General features: G+C 39.6%; 1 protein-coding gene across 1 annotated transcript; it reads right to left on the reverse strand.

Annotated features, from left to right (window-relative positions):
- Window positions 1–13,515: 13,515 nt before the first annotated feature.
- On the reverse strand, window positions 13,516–18,697 carry LOC104840724 (chromosome unknown open reading frame, human C6orf211). The gene is made up of 4 exons (XM_010581894.1): window positions 18,504–18,697; window positions 17,703–17,989; window positions 16,039–16,204; window positions 13,516–15,067 (listed from the first exon to the last, which is right to left on the reverse strand). Exons 2-4 carry the CDS (start codon window positions 17,981–17,983, stop codon window positions 14,300–14,302), a joined length of 1,215 nt encoding a protein of 404 aa, XP_010580196.1. The 5' UTR covers window positions 17,984–17,989; window positions 18,504–18,697; the 3' UTR covers window positions 13,516–14,299.
- Window positions 18,698–18,891: the final 194 nt, after the last annotated feature.

An 18,891-nucleotide genomic window follows, 5' to 3' on the forward strand; every position in this document is an offset into this window, starting at 1 on the left:
AGCGCGGGGGTCGCAGCGGGGTCCCCCGGTTAGGGAAGGCGGGGGGCCACCCAGTGCTCGGTGCCTGAAGGTGAACGGTCTTTACGAGGGGGGGCTCACAGAAACGGGGTTTTTTTCCACTTCAAAAAGACATTACACAGCAAAACTTTATAAACCTGAGAAAATTACCTCAAAGTTTTCCTCAAAAAAGTCAAAACGGAGGCAAGCCGAGCAGATGAAATTTAAACAGCAGCCTGCTCTTCCTTCTCTCCTCCCTGAGCACCTCCCGCAGCAGCCCCGGGGAAAGCAGCCTGCCTTGATCACTGCTAAAACGCCTCCAGCTGAAATAAAGTAGATAAACACGGGAAGAGAGAAACTGCAACTAGCAGTAAAAGAAAACTAAACCCTCAGATGTATCCGTGCTGCACATCGTTTGCTTCAGGGACCCTGTGAGCTGCTTAATCAGGCCTGCCCCAGTGCCTGGGGGTGGTGCGATCTTGCACCATTTCTGTACTCAGAAGTCAAAAAGTATCTCATCTTTCCTAGGAACACTGACTTATTCAAGTTTTCCAGAGAAGAAAATGGAAAAGCCAGGGATAATACTGATTTTTTCTTTTTTTCTGTCCTCCTCTTTATGTGCCTGATGCCATTTCACTGCCGCTGCCAAGGACAGAGCAGACCCCTGCCCAAGCAGAGGGGTGCCAGTGTGGATCATCACCCTATTTAAAAAGCTACATCGCCGAAAGCACAGAGCTAGACAGTGCCATAGCTTGGCTGGAATCTGCCACTAAACTCATAAAGGAAAGGAGAAAAATCACTTAATGTGCTGGGAAAAGATCAGGGGAAATGGGAGACCCGTGCGGGGCTTGAGGCCGTGCAGCGCGGGCAGCGGGAGTGATGGGACCACCAGACTCCATCTTGAGGAGCGTCTGGGGAAAGACGCAATCGCCATCAGTGCGTGGGGTGATGACAGCTCCCTGGTGACATGTTCCCAGTTTGTCCTCACAGGCGAAGGGTGAGCTAACAGCAACACAGGACAGCATAAGGGATATAAAAATGGAAACCATTGTTCTTGAGGACTGTCTACACAAATGCTCTTACTGTTGCTGTAGTAGAGGAGTGAAACCAATAGGGCTGTCTGAATCAAAATTAGCCAATGCTGACAGAGCGGACGGGGGTGCAGAGAAGGTAGATGCGAGCTGCATCTCCCCTCTCTGACGGGAGACACCCCCTAAACGCAGCGACTGCTGCCTGGGAGAGGGACCCTAGTTTTGTGGTGCTGAACTCTCAAAAGGAGCCAGGCGAGAAAGCAGCCAGAGAAGAGCAGGGTTCTTGGCCAGAAGGGAACTGTGCAGCCAGGCTGTCTCCGTACAGCTCAGAGAGAAACGCCCAGGCAATCCCTAGTTCCCAGTTAAATTGCATTCAGTTCCTGAGCCAAAGTTTATCCCAAAGTGGTATAAATCTCAATTAACACAAAGCCTTAATGCTTTCATGAGGATAATGCTCCTGACCTTTTTTTTTTTTCTCCTCTTCTATGTCTGCAACTGTTCTATTATGTGAGGTACCTAAAATATTATGCTGCTGGTTAGGGAGCCCAACCAAAAGTTTTTATAATTTCAAATGTGGTCGATCAAAGCTGCTACCGCTGCATGGTGCAAAACGCTGATCCAGCGTAAACTCATTCTGCAATTTGAATCTATTAAGTATTTTTGACAGGTTAGATTTGTACTGGTGGTCTTACATAAAACCAGCATATATCTGGCACAAGTTTTAATGTCCTCTGCAAATCTGGACAAAAATATCATCCTGGATTTGTCCAGCGTTTGACTAGAGCCTAATCTGTCCCACTACCAGAGCAGCGTGCAGATGCAGGATTAAATGATTGTGAAACTTTGTCCTAACTTTCTCAAGTATGTGCTTGAGCACACTTCCCCATTGCTAGTCCTGCAGTGCCACAGCTGGTTCAAGAGCTATACTTCAGCCACTTCTACACCCTTGGTGATGGGGAAAGAATGCTTATACAGCTGTATCTTACTGTAGATCTATAAAGTCATTTGGCTTTAAAAAAAACGCTGCCTCTGTTGAACTGCAGTGAGAGTAACAACAAGAGGCAAGAAAAAAAAGGATGAAGAAAGGCAGAAATTTCATACAACACTCTGAAAAAGAATGGGGCAGTTTGGGGAGGTGCAATGCCCACTCTTCAAGCCATTTGACTAAGAAAAAAGTATCTTATTACAGGGTGCTCAGTTTAAAATGCTTTAGGCTTGTTTGCTGAATACTACAGGTAGTTCTCAAAAGGACTCCATGTTTCTTCTCCCTTAACAGGGGCAGGAAATAACAATTTAGGAAGCGTTACTTCAGGATTTTTAGTTAAAAATAATTTCAAGGAATCATTTTCATGAATATGATTCTTCATGTTGTGTTACAGAAAATACATGGGCAGGATGTTCTCAGCATTTCCGAGCAAAGAATGATGTAGAATCTCTTGAATGTATGTGCCTAATAAAGTCACTCTAATTTTCTAACAGAAAATAATAATAAAAAATTACTACAATTCTTCCCTTCCATGAAAGAGCTTAGTGTTGAGGAAAGATACTAAAACTGGTCCGGGATATGAAACCCCAATTCCAGGAGCCAGTACACTCAAAAATCTAACAACTGAGATAGTTCTGCAGGTTCCTAAATATCTGCTCCTGGTTGAATTTTCTCTAAGTAAATGAGAATGGACGTATCAGAGTAATTTCAAAGCTAAAAGTCAAGTGATTATGTGGATACCTTGCACCTCGCTCAATGAAAAAGACATCCTTTGTATCTTGTGGGGCATAGATGGATGGAGAGCAATTGTTCCAAGTACCCCAGCAGTTCCATGTTTCTGGACACTTGAACTAGAGATTCCCTAGCAGGTGACACAAATGAACTTAGATTGCCTTTTAAAGTGCTTAGTATGCCACAGGCTAAAATGACATTTCTGTATTAATCTCTGTATTTTGCTAACAAATCAGTCTGCAGACTTTCAAGAACTTAATAAAAAGAAAACTGAAATGAGTAACATAAAGTAAGAGCCCCAATTGAAAAAAAAAAAAAAGCCCCAATTGAAAAAAAAAAAAAAAGAAAAAAAAAAGCAGCTTACTGGAGCCTGCAGGAACACTGCAAGAGTGATCCATACAGATGCACAGACATTGTAATAAATAGACCTGATCTAGGAAAGAGGTCCCTAAAACACTATTTCTTCAAGAAAGAATTCACAAAGTCCTCAGGCCAAACCTATTCTTAAGAATGGAATGATTAGCTCCTTCATGAAAGGTCAGATCTTATTTTTATTATTTGAATTGCTTTTAAATATTTTAACTAATTAAAATCAAAAGCACTATGAAAAAATGCATCTTTTGGCATTGCATTTTTAACCAATTTCAAAAGAACCAAGTGCAATCACAGTACTTAAGCATGCAAACACACAATTCTTAAACATTTTTTTTCCAAGTCCTTGACAAATCTCAAATAAATCTGGCAGAGTTTAAGTCAGAATAATGCTTAATTTCCTGCAAATACTGTGAAACACAGACAGCCAAGCACAGAATGAACACTGAGATGCCCCAACTGTATGGAAAGCCTGCAGTACACTTCTGTGTATTATTACAATCTGTACTGAAATTTGGTTGTTCATTTGATTTTGGGTTTGTTTCATTTTGTTTTGTTTTCAAATACCCCATCAGGAAGTGAGGCAAACTACCAGGTCTTCAGGTACCCATAGGACAGAATCTAGGGGGAAAAGAAACTTTTGCTTCATTAATACTACCATTCACAGGTCTTATAATGTAAATACATCACAAGGATTGATTAAAAGACTGAATTAAAACACTTAATATTAATTTTGAAAACAAAATGTCTTTTTTTACTAACACTATAAAAAAAAGCTTTGTTATTAGCTTCAAGCCATCGACATCAACACCATACTGAGAAGGTGAAGTGTTTGTGTTTTATCATGCACACAAATTCCAAATGATTTCCTGAATGCATATACACATTTCAGAAACTCATAACCTAAAAGCAGCTATAGCTGAGGTAGAAAAGAATTGTACACTAGCAACATTAAAAAAGAAAATTAAATGTATTTCTCCAAAAGAGATTCAGGGGAAATTGAGTCCACAGGACTTCATTACCTACAAATTTAGCTAGAATAACTAAACCAGCCACATTTTCACAAATACTTGGCATGAAATTCATGGGCATGACTTGCCAAGGTTCTCATTTGCTTGCCTTCCAAAAGGTATCAACTCCAAAAGACAGTGTATGTCCCAACACTAAGCTGCACTCCTCCACCGCCCCCTCAAATCACTAGTATCACATCCTGTAGTAGAGAAAGTTTTCTTGAGGAGTGCCTTACTCTCAGCTTAACTACTTCAAAAAACAATGAGGAAATCAAGACAGGACTAATTCCCATTTCTTTTTCGTCAGCTGATGCAGAAGTCTGGCTCACAACCAGTGACAGACAATTTGATGTAGAGATCCTAAACATATGCTTGAAAATACAACTTCAGTTTACAAAGGGGGATACTGTCTCCCTGGAGGTAATTCCATAACACGTTTACAGACTTCAAGGTGGAAAAGGTATTAATGCAATTATATTATCAGGAAAAAACAGGTTTATACGGGAAAGTGGAGAGACAATATCACTAATATGGTTAAGGTGTGTGTGTAAATTGTGTCTGATGCTAGTTACTATTGTAAATCTGATAGTGGACAAGCTTAAAGATTAACTAGTCTGATTATGTCTAGCTCTTCGTCTCCCTAACCAAAATGGGAGTCCTTTTTTTCCCCCTGAAACATTGAGTTTAATGCTGTCCTCATCCCATGTGAATTTGCAAAGCTCAGCTAAACTGATGAAGACATCTTGTGGGGTCAGTATGTCTTCTGAAGGAAATAAGCCATCTGGTTTTACAACCCTGGACTCTCCCAGTGGGACAAAGCAGGGTGGAGAAAATGCAATATGCCTATGGGGGAACTAATTGGACTTGGGAAAGAAGTGAGATTTTAACACAGAATCTGTTCAAGGCCAAGTTGGATGGGGCTTTGAGCAACCTGGTCTAGTGGAAGGTGTCACTGCCCATTGCAGGGGGGTTGGAACTAGATGATCTTTAAAGTCCCTTCCAACCCAAACCATTCTATGATTCATTCTATGATTCCCCCCCCCGCCCCATATACTTCAGGTTTGAGCAAGTCATTTCCCAGAACCATCAGGGAAAAAGAAATCACTTCTGGAGACGTTTTCCTAAAGATCTCCTATGTGGCAATAAAACAGTTTAGCCTGCCCATGAGCAGATATTAAATATCTTTGAATGACAAAACAGTAACCAAACATTTTTATGATAGCATTACTAGACGCCTTCTTATCTTGTAAGGGCAGAATAACCATGGACTGAAAACAAAAAGTTAATTCTGAAACACAAGGCAAACAGCAATAATGAAAATGCAAAGCTTCATGGTGTAACAAACACTGTATTTATACTTCTCAAAGAATATATTCTGAAGTTTTGGAAATTACAGTTGAACTTTTTTACTTGTAAATTCAAGCATTATGCCCCAAATACAAGCTATGTTTTAGTGAAGGAGAAACAAGAGGTGTACTAAGATAATGTCCATGTAAGCAAATATTTGGTTAAAAATACTTTATGCACAGACTAACATATCTCTGTATATCTATGTATGGATGCAGAGGAGAGACAGGACACAGAACAAAACACGTTGCACAGCTGCTTTCCAGCTCAGGACATCAGCAGTAAGTGCACAATGTTAAGTGAAAGCAAAGGCAAAAAATTCCATTAAACGATACTTGCAGCTATTGAAACACAAGTATGGTTAAAAAAAAAAAAGTCAGGACAATTTAAAAGAATTCTTTGAAAATCTAAGAGTTTCTTCTTTGAAAGCTGCCACTGACATATTAGGTCATTTTCAGTTTGGGAAAATTAAATCAGATATAAAGTCTTAGAAAGTCTAAACTCTGTATGTGGAACTTAGGTTTCCACGTATGTATGGAAACTCCCTGATTTGCACTGGGCAACTAGCTCCTGCTAATGCTCCACCACAATCCAGAAAAGTAGCAGCAAAACTGCCAAGGGCCAAATCCAACACCACTGACACAGTCAAAGCTGCATGTCCAACACATCCCAAAGGCATTGAAGTGTAGCTCTAATTCAGAATTGCTTGAAATCAAGAACACAGCCAATTACAGAGAAATAGTGATACTTTTTGTTCACATAAAGATACTAGAGCCCTCGCAGCAAGTTGTAGGCCCTTCTCTGCCTGAAGGAATTTGAACTTATTGCGTCTCCTAATTCCCTAACCTTTGGCCATGGGTACACATACTCCCTGGGTCGAAATACAGCTGTTATGCAGGTAACACAAGAGTCACTGGACGGAAGGAAGAGCAGGTGAAGGGATCCTTCAGCCAGCTTGAGGAAGCACTCCTGAACAACCTTTCTATACACACCACTGCTGAAGGAAAGCGCAGATTTACCAGCTTGCAGGTCCTTCTCTACTGCATTATTGTAATGTACACAAGCATTTTGAAGATTGAGCCTTGCTCAACTATTTCAAGGAAACTCTATGTGATTACCTCCAGCACAGTATTCTGTATGTTAAAAGGTAAGGGGGCAGCAAGCCTTTCCCTGCAGGTGCCTGAGCTTCAGGGGTGAGAACCTGGAGATGTTCCTGTACCTTGTGTCAGCGTTAAGCAGCATTGCACTGAATACACAGGGTTTCTGTACAGCCATTTCCATACACAGAATAGAAGCCTGGATGCCTTCTGCCTCTATCATCTATTTGCCTGGATGCATCTCTGCATTTGGTTAACAACTAAGTCCTTTGAAATTAATCCCTGAATGAAATACCACAGTTGCAGGCAAAACTCAGTGTGGATTACACATTGAAAGATGCAACTAACTGTATCGTCAAGACCTTTATCAATTATAGTCACTTAGAAAGCATTAGCCTTACCATGATAGTAATCAATTGGTTAACATAAGGAAGCAAATGAAAAAGCCTGTAATATATACCTTGATATAGCTTACCTTAGTCTGCTCAGCTCTTAATCTTTTACTTCATTAAAGACTTGGAAGAAGTAAGTGGAATCCCAGGAAAGATAAAAGAAATTCTTACAAGCATGAAAATTTTTCTTCACAGGAAGTTTGAAAGACTATGATTATTTAGCTTACTGAATATGTTTATTCATTGTATATGATCATAATATGACATTTTATATTTCTTTCCCATTGGAAACAAAGCCAAATGAGCCAAACCTCAAAAAGAAGTGTAAATAAAAACCCTTCTCACAATGTATCTGCAGAAATCACAACTGTAAAGCTGAGACAGAATGTGGATTAATTCATCTATGTAAATTTATTTAAATGGCCTTTTTATTTCCAGGGCTGACAGAAATAGAAATCTGTCTGTATCAGCTAGAATAAAAATTCACAGAAGTTTCGAAAACCTGTTTTGGAAAAAAACCCACAACCAAACAAGAAAACATAAATAGTCCGTGGTATAGGAAATTTTTTTCCCCACATGCTTTCTGCCACTGCCATATTGGAAAGAAATAAAAGGACCATTTTAACCAGCACATTTTCACAGTTTTATTTTAAAATCCTTAGGTAAGTCTTAAGTGACTTTGAACTTATATTTTTGCTTTAAATAAAAATCATCCCAAACTTTTGTTCTGTAATTTTGGGTAAACAGAAGACTTGTAAGCAAACAAACTGTATAATGAAAAAAACTAACAGTTCTGTACAAAACTACATTTTGGAATTTGTATTTTAGACATGATTTAGGTTTTTTTAGATTAAAAACATTTCATGTGGTAATTTTCATGCAATAGAGTGAACATTTTTCCTATGCTGTCTGACACTTCACATGCAACAAGTAGTTAAGTAGTTCAACCATGAATGCAAATACACTATGAACTTTAAAGGAACTATTCCAACAACATTACTTAGGGTTTAGGGGACATCAGTAAGGTGTGTAAAACAAAGTGATTTGGAAATATTTTAGTTACAACAAGTGTAACACTATGGAAATATTTCCATTTTTGCTGAGAACACATGGAGCACCTACCAGTTTGGGAAGTGATTCTGATAATGACTCCATCAGCTGCACCAACCTTAATAAGTAATTGCCAGATACACTTTAAGAGATTCTCAATGCTTTTTAAGGTTTTGAAATTTGAACAAGAATATTATTGGTAGAGTAACAAGGTAGAAACTTCCCTAATACTGCCCTGTCTCAATGAAGAGGAACGTTTTATGATACCCATCTCTTGCATCTGTATCTTTCAAAACCTCATTGGATAAATATGCTTTACTGCTTTTTGCATAAAATCTGTTACAGAGAAAAAAACTTCAGGAACTAAGATCTGAATTATTTTAAGCTGGCTTTCCCAGCCACTGAAATAATATAAAGGTGTTTGACTTTTGCACAAAATCATATAATTTATTTCAATATTCTTGCAACAGTTTCCAGTCATATGATCAACTTATTTTCCACATCACTTTTTTTTCTAAGAAGCCTTATATACCTATGGAATTATTGTATATAACTTATCTAATGAATTATCAAGTATTCAGACAGATGCATGTACTGGCTTTCACTGTGCCTGTGACATTACTTTTCCTCATGTTTCATCACAAATGAAGATCATCGCTATCAAAAACTGATTTACAAATACAGTTGCTCAAAAGGTAGAATAAAAAAATAGAAGTCAAAAGATGTTGGTCTGTTGTGGTCCTCAGAATTACTGAAAATGGCCCTGTTTTCTCTATAAATATTCAAATGGCACATGAAATTAAAATCTCAAGAATTTGGGTATACAAATCAGTAGCTCCTGAGTTATGCTGTACAAGCATTTTGGGCAATCAGTTGTAACAGATGTACAGAAACAACTTTCTTGAATACTTAAGAAAAAAAAAATGCTATATTACAGCATATGCCATGGTTATAACATATACTTTATGTCGTATAACAGTAAATTCCATCTAAATGCATTAGGCATATGCTGCCATTTCATACACAAGTAATTAATGCTGAGTATCTACAAAAGCATTGTCTATTTTCAACTAAACTGTAGCTAACCCAACAGCAGAGCACAGTGCCTCATCAGAATCTGTCTTCACTACTTCTGCGTGCCATGGAAGAATATAACTCTGGCATTACAGCACCATTCTTTTTTTTTTTTTTTTCATAGAATCAATCCAAATTTTACAAAAATATAGCCAACCAATAAACAGAAAACTATGCTGCATATTCAGTCTTCTCTACAGACAGCACTTTGCAATTACAGCTAGAGAAGTCAAGCCATTAAGGATTTGGAAGTTACGGCTGTGCCTTCCTCACGTAACTATGTAGTCACACTGTATATTACCATATAAACGTCTCTTTGTGACAGGCAAAAGATGAAAAGTGCTTACTTACTAAACTGGAGAACAGAACTAATTTAATTTTTTTTCCCCCAGCATGACATCATGCCTTATATTAGCATTCAAATGCTAATCTAAGAATTACATGTTTTGCAGTACTCATGAAATCACCACCCTACTTCCTCACAAACATTAATGCAACAATCCTCAATGAGACGATTCAGTAATACTGAATGATTATTGCTGCATCACCTAAGTGATTTAGCACTTTGCAGGATTATATTTATCATAACTTCAGAATATTAATTTTCACTGATTTGCATTTTGAGTTCCCAGAAGTAACAGCCTGAAAGCAACATGGGCACAGAGAGACAGAATAACAACCAGTGAAAAATGAAACCAAGTTTCTCAGCATGGGTAAGGATTATGTAAGAGGCAAATCTATTCTTCAAGGGTGGCCTCAACAGTGAAACAATCCTTTCTCTTCTTGTCCATTACACACTTTTTAACCTCTCCAGCACATTAAGTCAGCACCTTACAAACAATCTGTCCACAGGCAAAGCAGATTTCTTCCCCTAATCATTTTGCCTCTCTGAACAAGGTGGAAAGTTTTCACTGCAGGTATTCTACAACTTCAATCCCTCTGTTCTTATCACAGAATCATTTAGGTTGGAAAAGACCTTCAAGATCATCGAGTCCAACCATCAACCATGCCCACTAAACCATGTTCTGAAGTGCCTTGTCTATATGCTTTTTGAACACCTCCAGGGACGGTGACTCAAATACTTCCCTGGGCAGCCTGTTCCAGTGCTTGACAACCCTCTCAGTAAAGAAATTTTCCCTAATATCCAATCTAAACCTCCCCTGATGCAACTTGAGGCTGTTTCCTCTCATCCTATCTCTTGTTACCTGGGAGAAGAGACTGAGCCCCACCTCACTACAACCTCCTTTCAGGTAGTTGTAGAGAGCGATAAGGTCTCCCCTCAGCCTCCTCTTCTCCAGACTAAACAGCCCCAGTTCCCTCAGCTGCTCCTCATAAGACTTGTGCTCCAGGCCCCTCACCAGCTTGGTTGCCCTTCTCTGGACACGCTCCAGCACCTCAATGTCTTTCCTGTAGTGAGGGGCCCAAAACTGAACACAGGACTCGAGGTGCGGCCTCACCAGTGCCCAGTACAGGGGAACAATCACCTCCCTGCTCCTGCTGGGCACACTATTTCTGATACAAGCCAGGATGCTGTTGGCCTTCTTGGCCACCTGGGCACACTGCTGGCTCATATTCAACCAGCACCCCCAGGTCTTTTTCTGCCAGGCAGCTTTCCAGCCTCTCTTCCCCAAGCCTGTAGCGCTGCATGGGGTTGTTGTGACCCAAGAGCAGGACCCGGCACTTGGCCTTGTTGAACCTCATACAACTGGCCTCAGCCCATCGATCCAGCCTGTCCAGATCCCTCTGTAGAGCCTTCCTACCCTTGAGCAGATCAACACTCCCACCCAGCTTGGTGTCATCTGCAAACTTGCTGAGGGTGCACTCCATCCCCTCGTCCAGGTCATTGATAAAGATATGAAACAGAACTGGCCCAAACACTGAGCCCTGGGGAACACCACTTGTGACCCACCACCGACTGGATTTAACTCCATTCACCACAACCCTTTGGGCTCATCCAGCCAGCCAGTTTTTCACCCAGCGAAGAGTACACTTGTCTAAGCCATGAGATACCAGCTTCTCAAGGACTATGCCGTGAGAGACAGTGTCAAAGGCCTTGGTGAAGTCCAGGTAGACAACATCCACAGCCTTTCCCTCATCCACTAGGTGGGTCAGCTGGTCATAGAAGGAGATCAGGTTGGTCAAGCAGCATCTGCCTCCCATAAACCCATGCTGCCTGGGCCTGATCGCTCTAAGTGCTTCTTGACCCAAAGTTGTTGCTTCAAAGTGCATTTGAAACAAGTTAACAGCATTTTCACAGATGAGAACCTGAGGATCCAGTGCCCAGATTCATCATGTCGTTTATGTGTATTTGATCAAAGCACCAAAGCTGGAGTCTCCCTGAGCTCTCTCCAGTCAGAGACCTCCAGCAGTCTGACCTTCAGCTCTCTTGGACTGGACTTCTAATTTATGCAGTTTAATCAGGTGCCTAAGGATGAGCACAAATTCATCCTTTAGGAGTACTTAGCCAGAGATACAAAGGAGATGAGAAGACTAAACCCAGGTCTCAGAAGTATAACCCTACTTACAATATCACATTGCCTCCTGAAATTCCTAGCACCTTAGTTTTTGAATACTTGATCTTGCAACTTTAAAATATTAATATACTTTCAGATGTAAGAGGAACACAAACACAAATAATCAAAGTCATCAGCAGTCAGAGCATATTTATCCACCATACAGATCTTTATTGTATGAACAGAATATTGAGAGCAGCCCTGCGGAGAAGGACTTGGGGGTGCTGTTGATGAGAAGTTCAACATGACCTGGCAATGTGCACTTGCAGCCCAGAAAGCCAACCGTATCCTGGGCTGTATCAAAAGAAGTGTGACCAGCAGGTCAACAGAGGTTGACTCTTCCCCCCTACTCCGCTCTTGTGAGACCCCACCTGGAGTACTGGGTTCAGCTCTGGGGCCACCAGCATAAGAAGGACATGGACCTGTTGGAGCAAGTCCAGAGGAGGGCCTGAAGATGATCAGAGGGCTGGAGCACCTCTCCTATGAAGACAGGCTGAGAGAGCTGGGGTTGTTCAGCCTGGAGAAGAGAAGGCTCCAGGGACACCTTACAGCAGCCTTCCAGTACCTAAAGGGGGCCTGCAGGAAAGATGGGGAGGGACTTTTTACAAGGGTGTGTAGTGATAGGACAAGGGGTGACAGCTTTAAACTGAAAGAGGGTAGATTTAGATTAGATGTGAGGAAGCAGTTCTTCACTGTGAGCGGTGAGGTGGTGGAACAGGCTGCCCAGAGAGGCTGTGGATGCCCCCTCCCTGGAAGTGTTCAAGGCCAGGCTGGATGGGGCTTTGAGCAGCCTGGTCTAGTGGGAGGTGTCCCTGCCCATGGCAGGGGGCTTGAAACTAGATGATCTTTAAGGCCCCTTCCAACCCAAACCATTCTATGATTCTATGAATAAGCACCAGCTGATTCTCTCCACTTCAGAAGACATGCTTTGCCAGTGATTTCACTGACCAGAAGGAGAATCCAGCTTAATTTTCAAAGCCTGAAATAGGTACAAAATACCGCCCCATCTTCCTCCTCCCACTTCTTCAGGCCTGCCAAAGCTTACCCTTGTCTTAGGTTAACCGTAAGTGCAAAAGTCTTTCTAAATCCACTTTCTACCACACAGTCATTCTAATTCCCTTGCCGCAGCACCATTTCCAGAACACACCCAAACAAGGCCGCTTTTGTGCCCTCCTTTTCACTGTGTAAGATGTATGTAAAATAGAAAAGGAAGTTTCCCTACTGTCTACTCTTGTTCTCTCTAACATAGCCATCTTGTCTACCAGGGGCAAATTCATCTCATTTTAGCAGCCCTAGACAAGAGCATAACCCAGTCAGACTCTATGGGTAATTCTGCCACCATTTTCTAACACACCTGTGGCTATCACTGGCATAACATCAGTCCCCTATCAAAGGCCCTAATTCAAACCACAGAAGTACTTTAAGACTTGAGAGAATCTATTTTTCATTTTTCCTTTATAAATGGATAATGCATTCCCACTTTCGTTTCACTTCGCTCTGAAAAAACACTAAACTATCCCTAAATTTTTCAAAAAAATCTGAGTAATTTGAGATCAGGGTAGAAGAGAAGAAATGGGCATCTAACAACTCCAATTAGCAGGAACCTGTATGGCGTATGCTTCTCTAGCATATACTTCACAGTGCAACTGGGGTTGTATTTCCCCCCTGAAAATGATGGCATCCTTCTTAAAAAAAAAACAAATACATTTGACAAATAAAGAGAATTATCACAATGGAAAGAGGCAGCAGAGCTTGAACCACAAACACTGCTGACAGGCCACATTTAATTCAAATCTGTATTAAATCTAAAATCCAATTAATGTAACTGGTTGGGTTGGCCAGTTTGTTGGGGGGGGGGGGGGGGGGGGGGGGGGAGTTGCGTGCTTTTTCTTGGTAGAGGTTCTTAGATAAACAAGTATTTTCCATACTCTTAAAATGAGATTGTCCTTTCTCCCACTCATCTTTCTACCAGATGGGACAACTCCTCTCCTACAGGCAAACTGGCTAGCAACATCCACTTGTATTTTAAAATTAAAATTTCATTTTCAAATTCTAAATTAGTATTTACAAGGTATCACCCAAGAACTCTTCTTTTAATGTACAGCGAACTATACTCAAAACATCAAAAGTTATTTGTCCATGGACACAAGAAGCAAGTAAAAAACAATTTATATAATAAAGTCTTGGTAGAAGTCAACTCAATTTTCAACAGTTTTAAAATACGATCGTGCAATGGGTTGCAAAGAATCTATCTGGAATTAACTTGTGCATTCTCTAAAACATCAAGTTTCATGCAATGCATGGCATGGAGCACAAATCCTGAAATAAGTAAACACGTGCTAATGTGGGATTGAGGAAATGGTTTCTGAAGCAGATTTTTCACTTGTTAGCAATAAACTCTCATAACCCACTGATGAAGAAAAAAATATTATGGACAACTAAATATTCATCTTAAACATCTCCTGACATTGGACATCAGAAAAACAAAATATATTGAAATGCAGATAGGTTTTTGTATACAAAGACAGTTTGTAAACTTTTGCACAACATTACAAGTCTTTTGTGGAACAAAACCAACAAATCACTTGGGAGGAAAAAGTGCAAACAAGAAAGAATCTTTGCTGAAGCCAAGCATGGAACAGAGAAAGTAGTTAAAACTCAGACTGAATCTCTCTTTCAGAATATTAGGAACCATTTAACTAGAGAGCAGCATCAAACTGAACTACCCCATATTTTCCATTTACCATCCATTCAGGTTCAGAAGCCTGAATTTGTTCACCTTGTCCAGGTTTTAGGCCAGCCTGAGTGTCAGATTTCAGTGTTCTCAAGCTACAGAGAGGTGCAGGATGAAACCTGTTCAAGGCTTGATGAAACGGAACAGTATATTCCCATTTTCTATCTCCTGTTAATTTTCTATAGTTTAGATCACCTTTGAAAAGAAGCAAGTTTGACTTCTGTAGATCAGCATACAAGTCAGGAGCAACTTCAGCCATACTGGAAAAGTCATGTGGCAAAGTCCAAAACATGTGATCATGGTAAACCCAAACTCCCTTTTTCAAATTGCCCTCCCAGTTTATCCCACATCTAGACATCCACATATGATTAGCCGACTGCAGTTGTTTAATAGTCCAGTTAAAATCATGCTTTGTGGTATCTGACACATACCATGGAATACTTTTTCCATGAAAATGGACTTCATCAGCTAGCTTTGATGATAACAGGAAGTCAGCCAACACAAGATCACTTACAAGTTCAAATCCAGCATTATCCAGGATTATGTCAACTCTAACATTACTTTTTTCTGTATTTCTTTTTTTGGCATTTACAAGTAGTGACCAAAGTTTTTCCATATCATTCACTAAGATGTAAGGTATCATGTTTTCCAGGGATTGTAAAGGACTAGATTTCTGAGAGCTGTCTTCACCAGCTGAAAAAGAAAGGTCACACTTATTGCCCCACAATGATACCTAGAAGGAAGAAAAAACAAAAAACATTTGCTAAGTCTCACTGTAGTTACATTCTAAACTTCACATACACTAAAGATATTGTTTGTTTTTATTTTAGGGACATTTAACTCCACATTTCCCTCCAAGCTTTAATAAAATTCAACTTCTTGTACAGAAACCTTACTATAGACAAGATTTTGTGGAAGAAACCAAACAATGCCCTGTATTTATGCAGGCATCAGAAACATGCATTAGAAGTGACAAAGATGGAAGATTTAGGTCAACATAAATACACTGATCACAAAGCTTAAAACACACTCTCCATACTGTAATTCCAGGTAATATCAGTGGGAACACAGAAAAAGGAGTAATAAAAGCAGGTTTATTTTTTTATTACATGCAGCCAAGTAGAGAACTTGTATTTTAAGCACACAGTAATGAGGCCTTTTTAAAGATTCATCAAATACCTGGTGTGCACTGTTGCCAGCTAATGGACTTATTTGTAATCCTGTGATATTTTGTACTCTACCCAAAGGCATTATTTTCCAAGAATAATGCAGTTATAAAGCTTCTAAACCACTTCTGCCCCAGACTGACTTCTAACTTTTTTTCCAAAGAAGTCTAAAAATTTTTAGAGTGTCAATAAAATGAACTGGTTTAAAATTTTATAGTTAAATAATAAAAAGGCCATCTGGCACTTGACTTACAATGCTTTAGAGATACTGGTTTTGAGGAAGAATAAGCTGGGTTTTCAAATACACAGAAAAGACCCTCAGTATAATGAAAATGTCACATTTAATACAAGTAACCAAAATTCAAATATTTCCAGAGTAGCAGCAATACAGTATGGCTGTCAGGATTTCACCGCATTTTTACAAACAAAAGAGCTATATTTTAATTTCCATATGAAGTTCAGATTTTATAACCTCAAGTTTTTGTTTGTTACATAGGAGAGATATTTTAAATTCTTATGTTAAGCACTACTAGTTTACCTGCAATAGCTTAAAAAGTTCCTCCTGAAGTTGTTTTTCATCTAGGTCTTTGATGTTTTTAAGAAGTTCCTGAAAATAAGTGCATAAGGCAATAACAGCTTCTTGGGATTCAAAGAAATTTTGAGCCTTTCCTTCCTTAAATACATCAAAGTTATCAATAGGTGGGCTAAAAATAGAAGGAGAACAAATACATAAGCACACTTGCCACATTTTCCATGACAGCACATGAAACACACCTGAAAACGCAAGCTCGAAGCTCAGCTTTTTTAGGCCATACTATGGGCCCTAGTTATATTTTCTACTCATTTGTCATACTATATTTTCACACATCTCAATAACAGCCTGGTATCATCTCTCACTGAAAGAGACAGGATACAAGACATTTATTTCTAGCAATATATTCTGAAAGCAATAAACAAGTGTTCAGTCACAACAGTTCTGGGAACTGCACATACAGTGACAGTTTTAAACTCCAGTCTTCAGACACAGAGAATTAAAACTGTAATGTGCAAGTGAACTAATGATGTGAATTGCTGGTCCAATTTTAAGCGTTTGTGTGTGCTGAAGTGTGTTTCCCATACCGAAGTCTCTTACAGTGATATGAAGTTATTCTTATGAAAGTTTTTAACTAGGACTTTAGAAAATTAGCATGACAAAGATGAAAAAACAATTCAGTTCTTGTAATGTATAAGAAGTATAGACTCATCTATTATGAGACACATTTGCACGTACACCTTCTGACAAATGACTGAACATCCATCCAAGCATATGCTTCAGAGCAGCTAAATAATGGAGATCAAGAAACTTAAAGCTTACTAATGAGAAGTATCTGCTCAGTTTAAGTGCAATCCAGCAGATCCATCTCATATTTGAATTTTTTGCTGCGAGAGTTCAAATTACACAATATACCAGTAGAAACAGAGTCCCATTACTGTGTTTGCGTCTCTAATAGTAAGGGCAAATCCAGTACACATGGAGCTTTCAATTTTTTTTGGCAGCAGTGGGAACTTGGACTGCTCATTCCTACCCCATTACATTGTACTGGCACCTCTCCACAGTACCAGCACAAGTTTTTCCTGCCAAGTTATTTTTAACCAGGATCAGCCCCCAAAGTTCGATGCAACATATGGTCTGCAAACACTGCTGTAACTAAGAAAATGGTGTAGAATGAACAACAGGGGCTCCTTAAGCTGGGTCTACTGCTATAAGAAACAGTTCTCAAACAGTAACTTCAGATTTCGAGCAGCAAAACAAGTTAGAACGCCCAACAGATTAGCGGCTCTCGCATTGTGTGTTTGTTTTATGCTAACGTATATCTTAAGAGATAATTCTAGACTAACAAACCTTTTAGAAATGCTAAATAACTTTCATACCTCAATGCACATTAGTCTGCAAGGTCAAGCTATACAGTCAAGCTTAAGAGTTTTTGTGTAGATCAAGTCGCAGAAACTGAAGCATAAAAAAACCCAATAAACTTCAAATTCTGCTGCATGGAAGAAAAAGGATTAATTTAAAATCTGAGGTGTGAGATGAGGGAAAAGGAATATGGTAAAAGCTTAAGATTTTCCTTTATCTTAGTCCCCAGCTGTCTTACCTTCTCCTAAAATAAAAATCGGAAAGAAAAATGTTTTGCAGAGTGGTATACCAAGCTAGTAAATACTTACTTCTGTGCTAATGCTGCATGAATTCTTCGATACATATAACACTCTACATATAACCAAGGGGACTGAAACCAACTCGGTCCTCCATTTCCATTTGATAAATTTCGTTGGTAGTCTAGGTATTGGTTCCACAGTGCAGCATCAGGCAGCTCATCTTCTAAAGGGGTCACTGGTTTGTCTGTTTGCAGTTCATTCCGCAGTTTGGAAAGGAAAGATATAGCTCTCTTCTCTGCTTCAACACCCTTCTGAAATAAGTGGAGAACAAAAGTTCCTATTCTGAACATTTATTCCTGTAGAGACACAGATCAGTTTTTCATGAAAGATGCAGGGGGTAAGTTTTAATTGCTAAATACGAGTCCCCGACAAATCAGAGCTTGATTCAACCAAACAAATTTTTCGTGAATGAAACTCATTTTACACCTAACATTCTAAAATGAATGGCGCACAGGACTTCTTTTTAGATTGGACTTTTTCCTTATTAGAGGGCAACAGAGTATTTAAACACTGCCACATTCAGAAGATGCCATAGTCTATTAAACACTGCATCAACACAAAAACCTGAGAAAGTGAAGCCGTTGCAGAACAGATAGATCAGAAAAAGGTTAGACAGAAAGGTGAGTTACAAAATTAATGAAAAATAGCTATAAGAAAGAGATGATAAAGAAAAAAAACAGCAGATGAAAAGATTAAGACAGACAGGTAATGACTGTAGTAAGAAATGAGTACAAACAAGGCAGAGAAGAGCTCTCAAGAGTTGGAGGGGTGGGGGGGGGAATCTCAGGCAGAAAGAGATCTTACTCTTACCTCCCCATGTTCTTCAAAGAATTCATTTTTATGTCGATGCAGAGTATCAATAACTCTTGTGAGGATTTGGGGCAGTCTGTCCTTAATTGTAAAATATGCAAAGGATCTAAAAAGAAGAGAATCAAAACGTTATTACTGAGAGGAAATGATGAAATACTTTCTATTTTTTTAAATAAATGCAAGGTCTTTGTCCTGGTTTTGGCTGGGATAGAGTTAATTTTCTTCATAGTAGCTGGCATGGGGCTGTTTTGGATTTGCGCTGAAAACAGTGTTGATAGCTCAGGGATGTTTTTGTTACTGCTGAGCAGTGCTTACACAGCATCAAATCCTCTTCTGCTCTTCACCCCACCCCACCAGCAAGCAGGCGGGGGGGGGGGGGGGGGAACAA

Source organism: Haliaeetus leucocephalus, unplaced genomic scaffold (assembly GCF_000737465.1).
Source record: "Haliaeetus leucocephalus isolate CR32 unplaced genomic scaffold, Haliaeetus_leucocephalus-4.0 Scaffold819, whole genome shotgun sequence".
Taxonomy (NCBI): Eukaryota; Metazoa; Chordata; class Aves; order Accipitriformes; family Accipitridae; genus Haliaeetus; species Haliaeetus leucocephalus.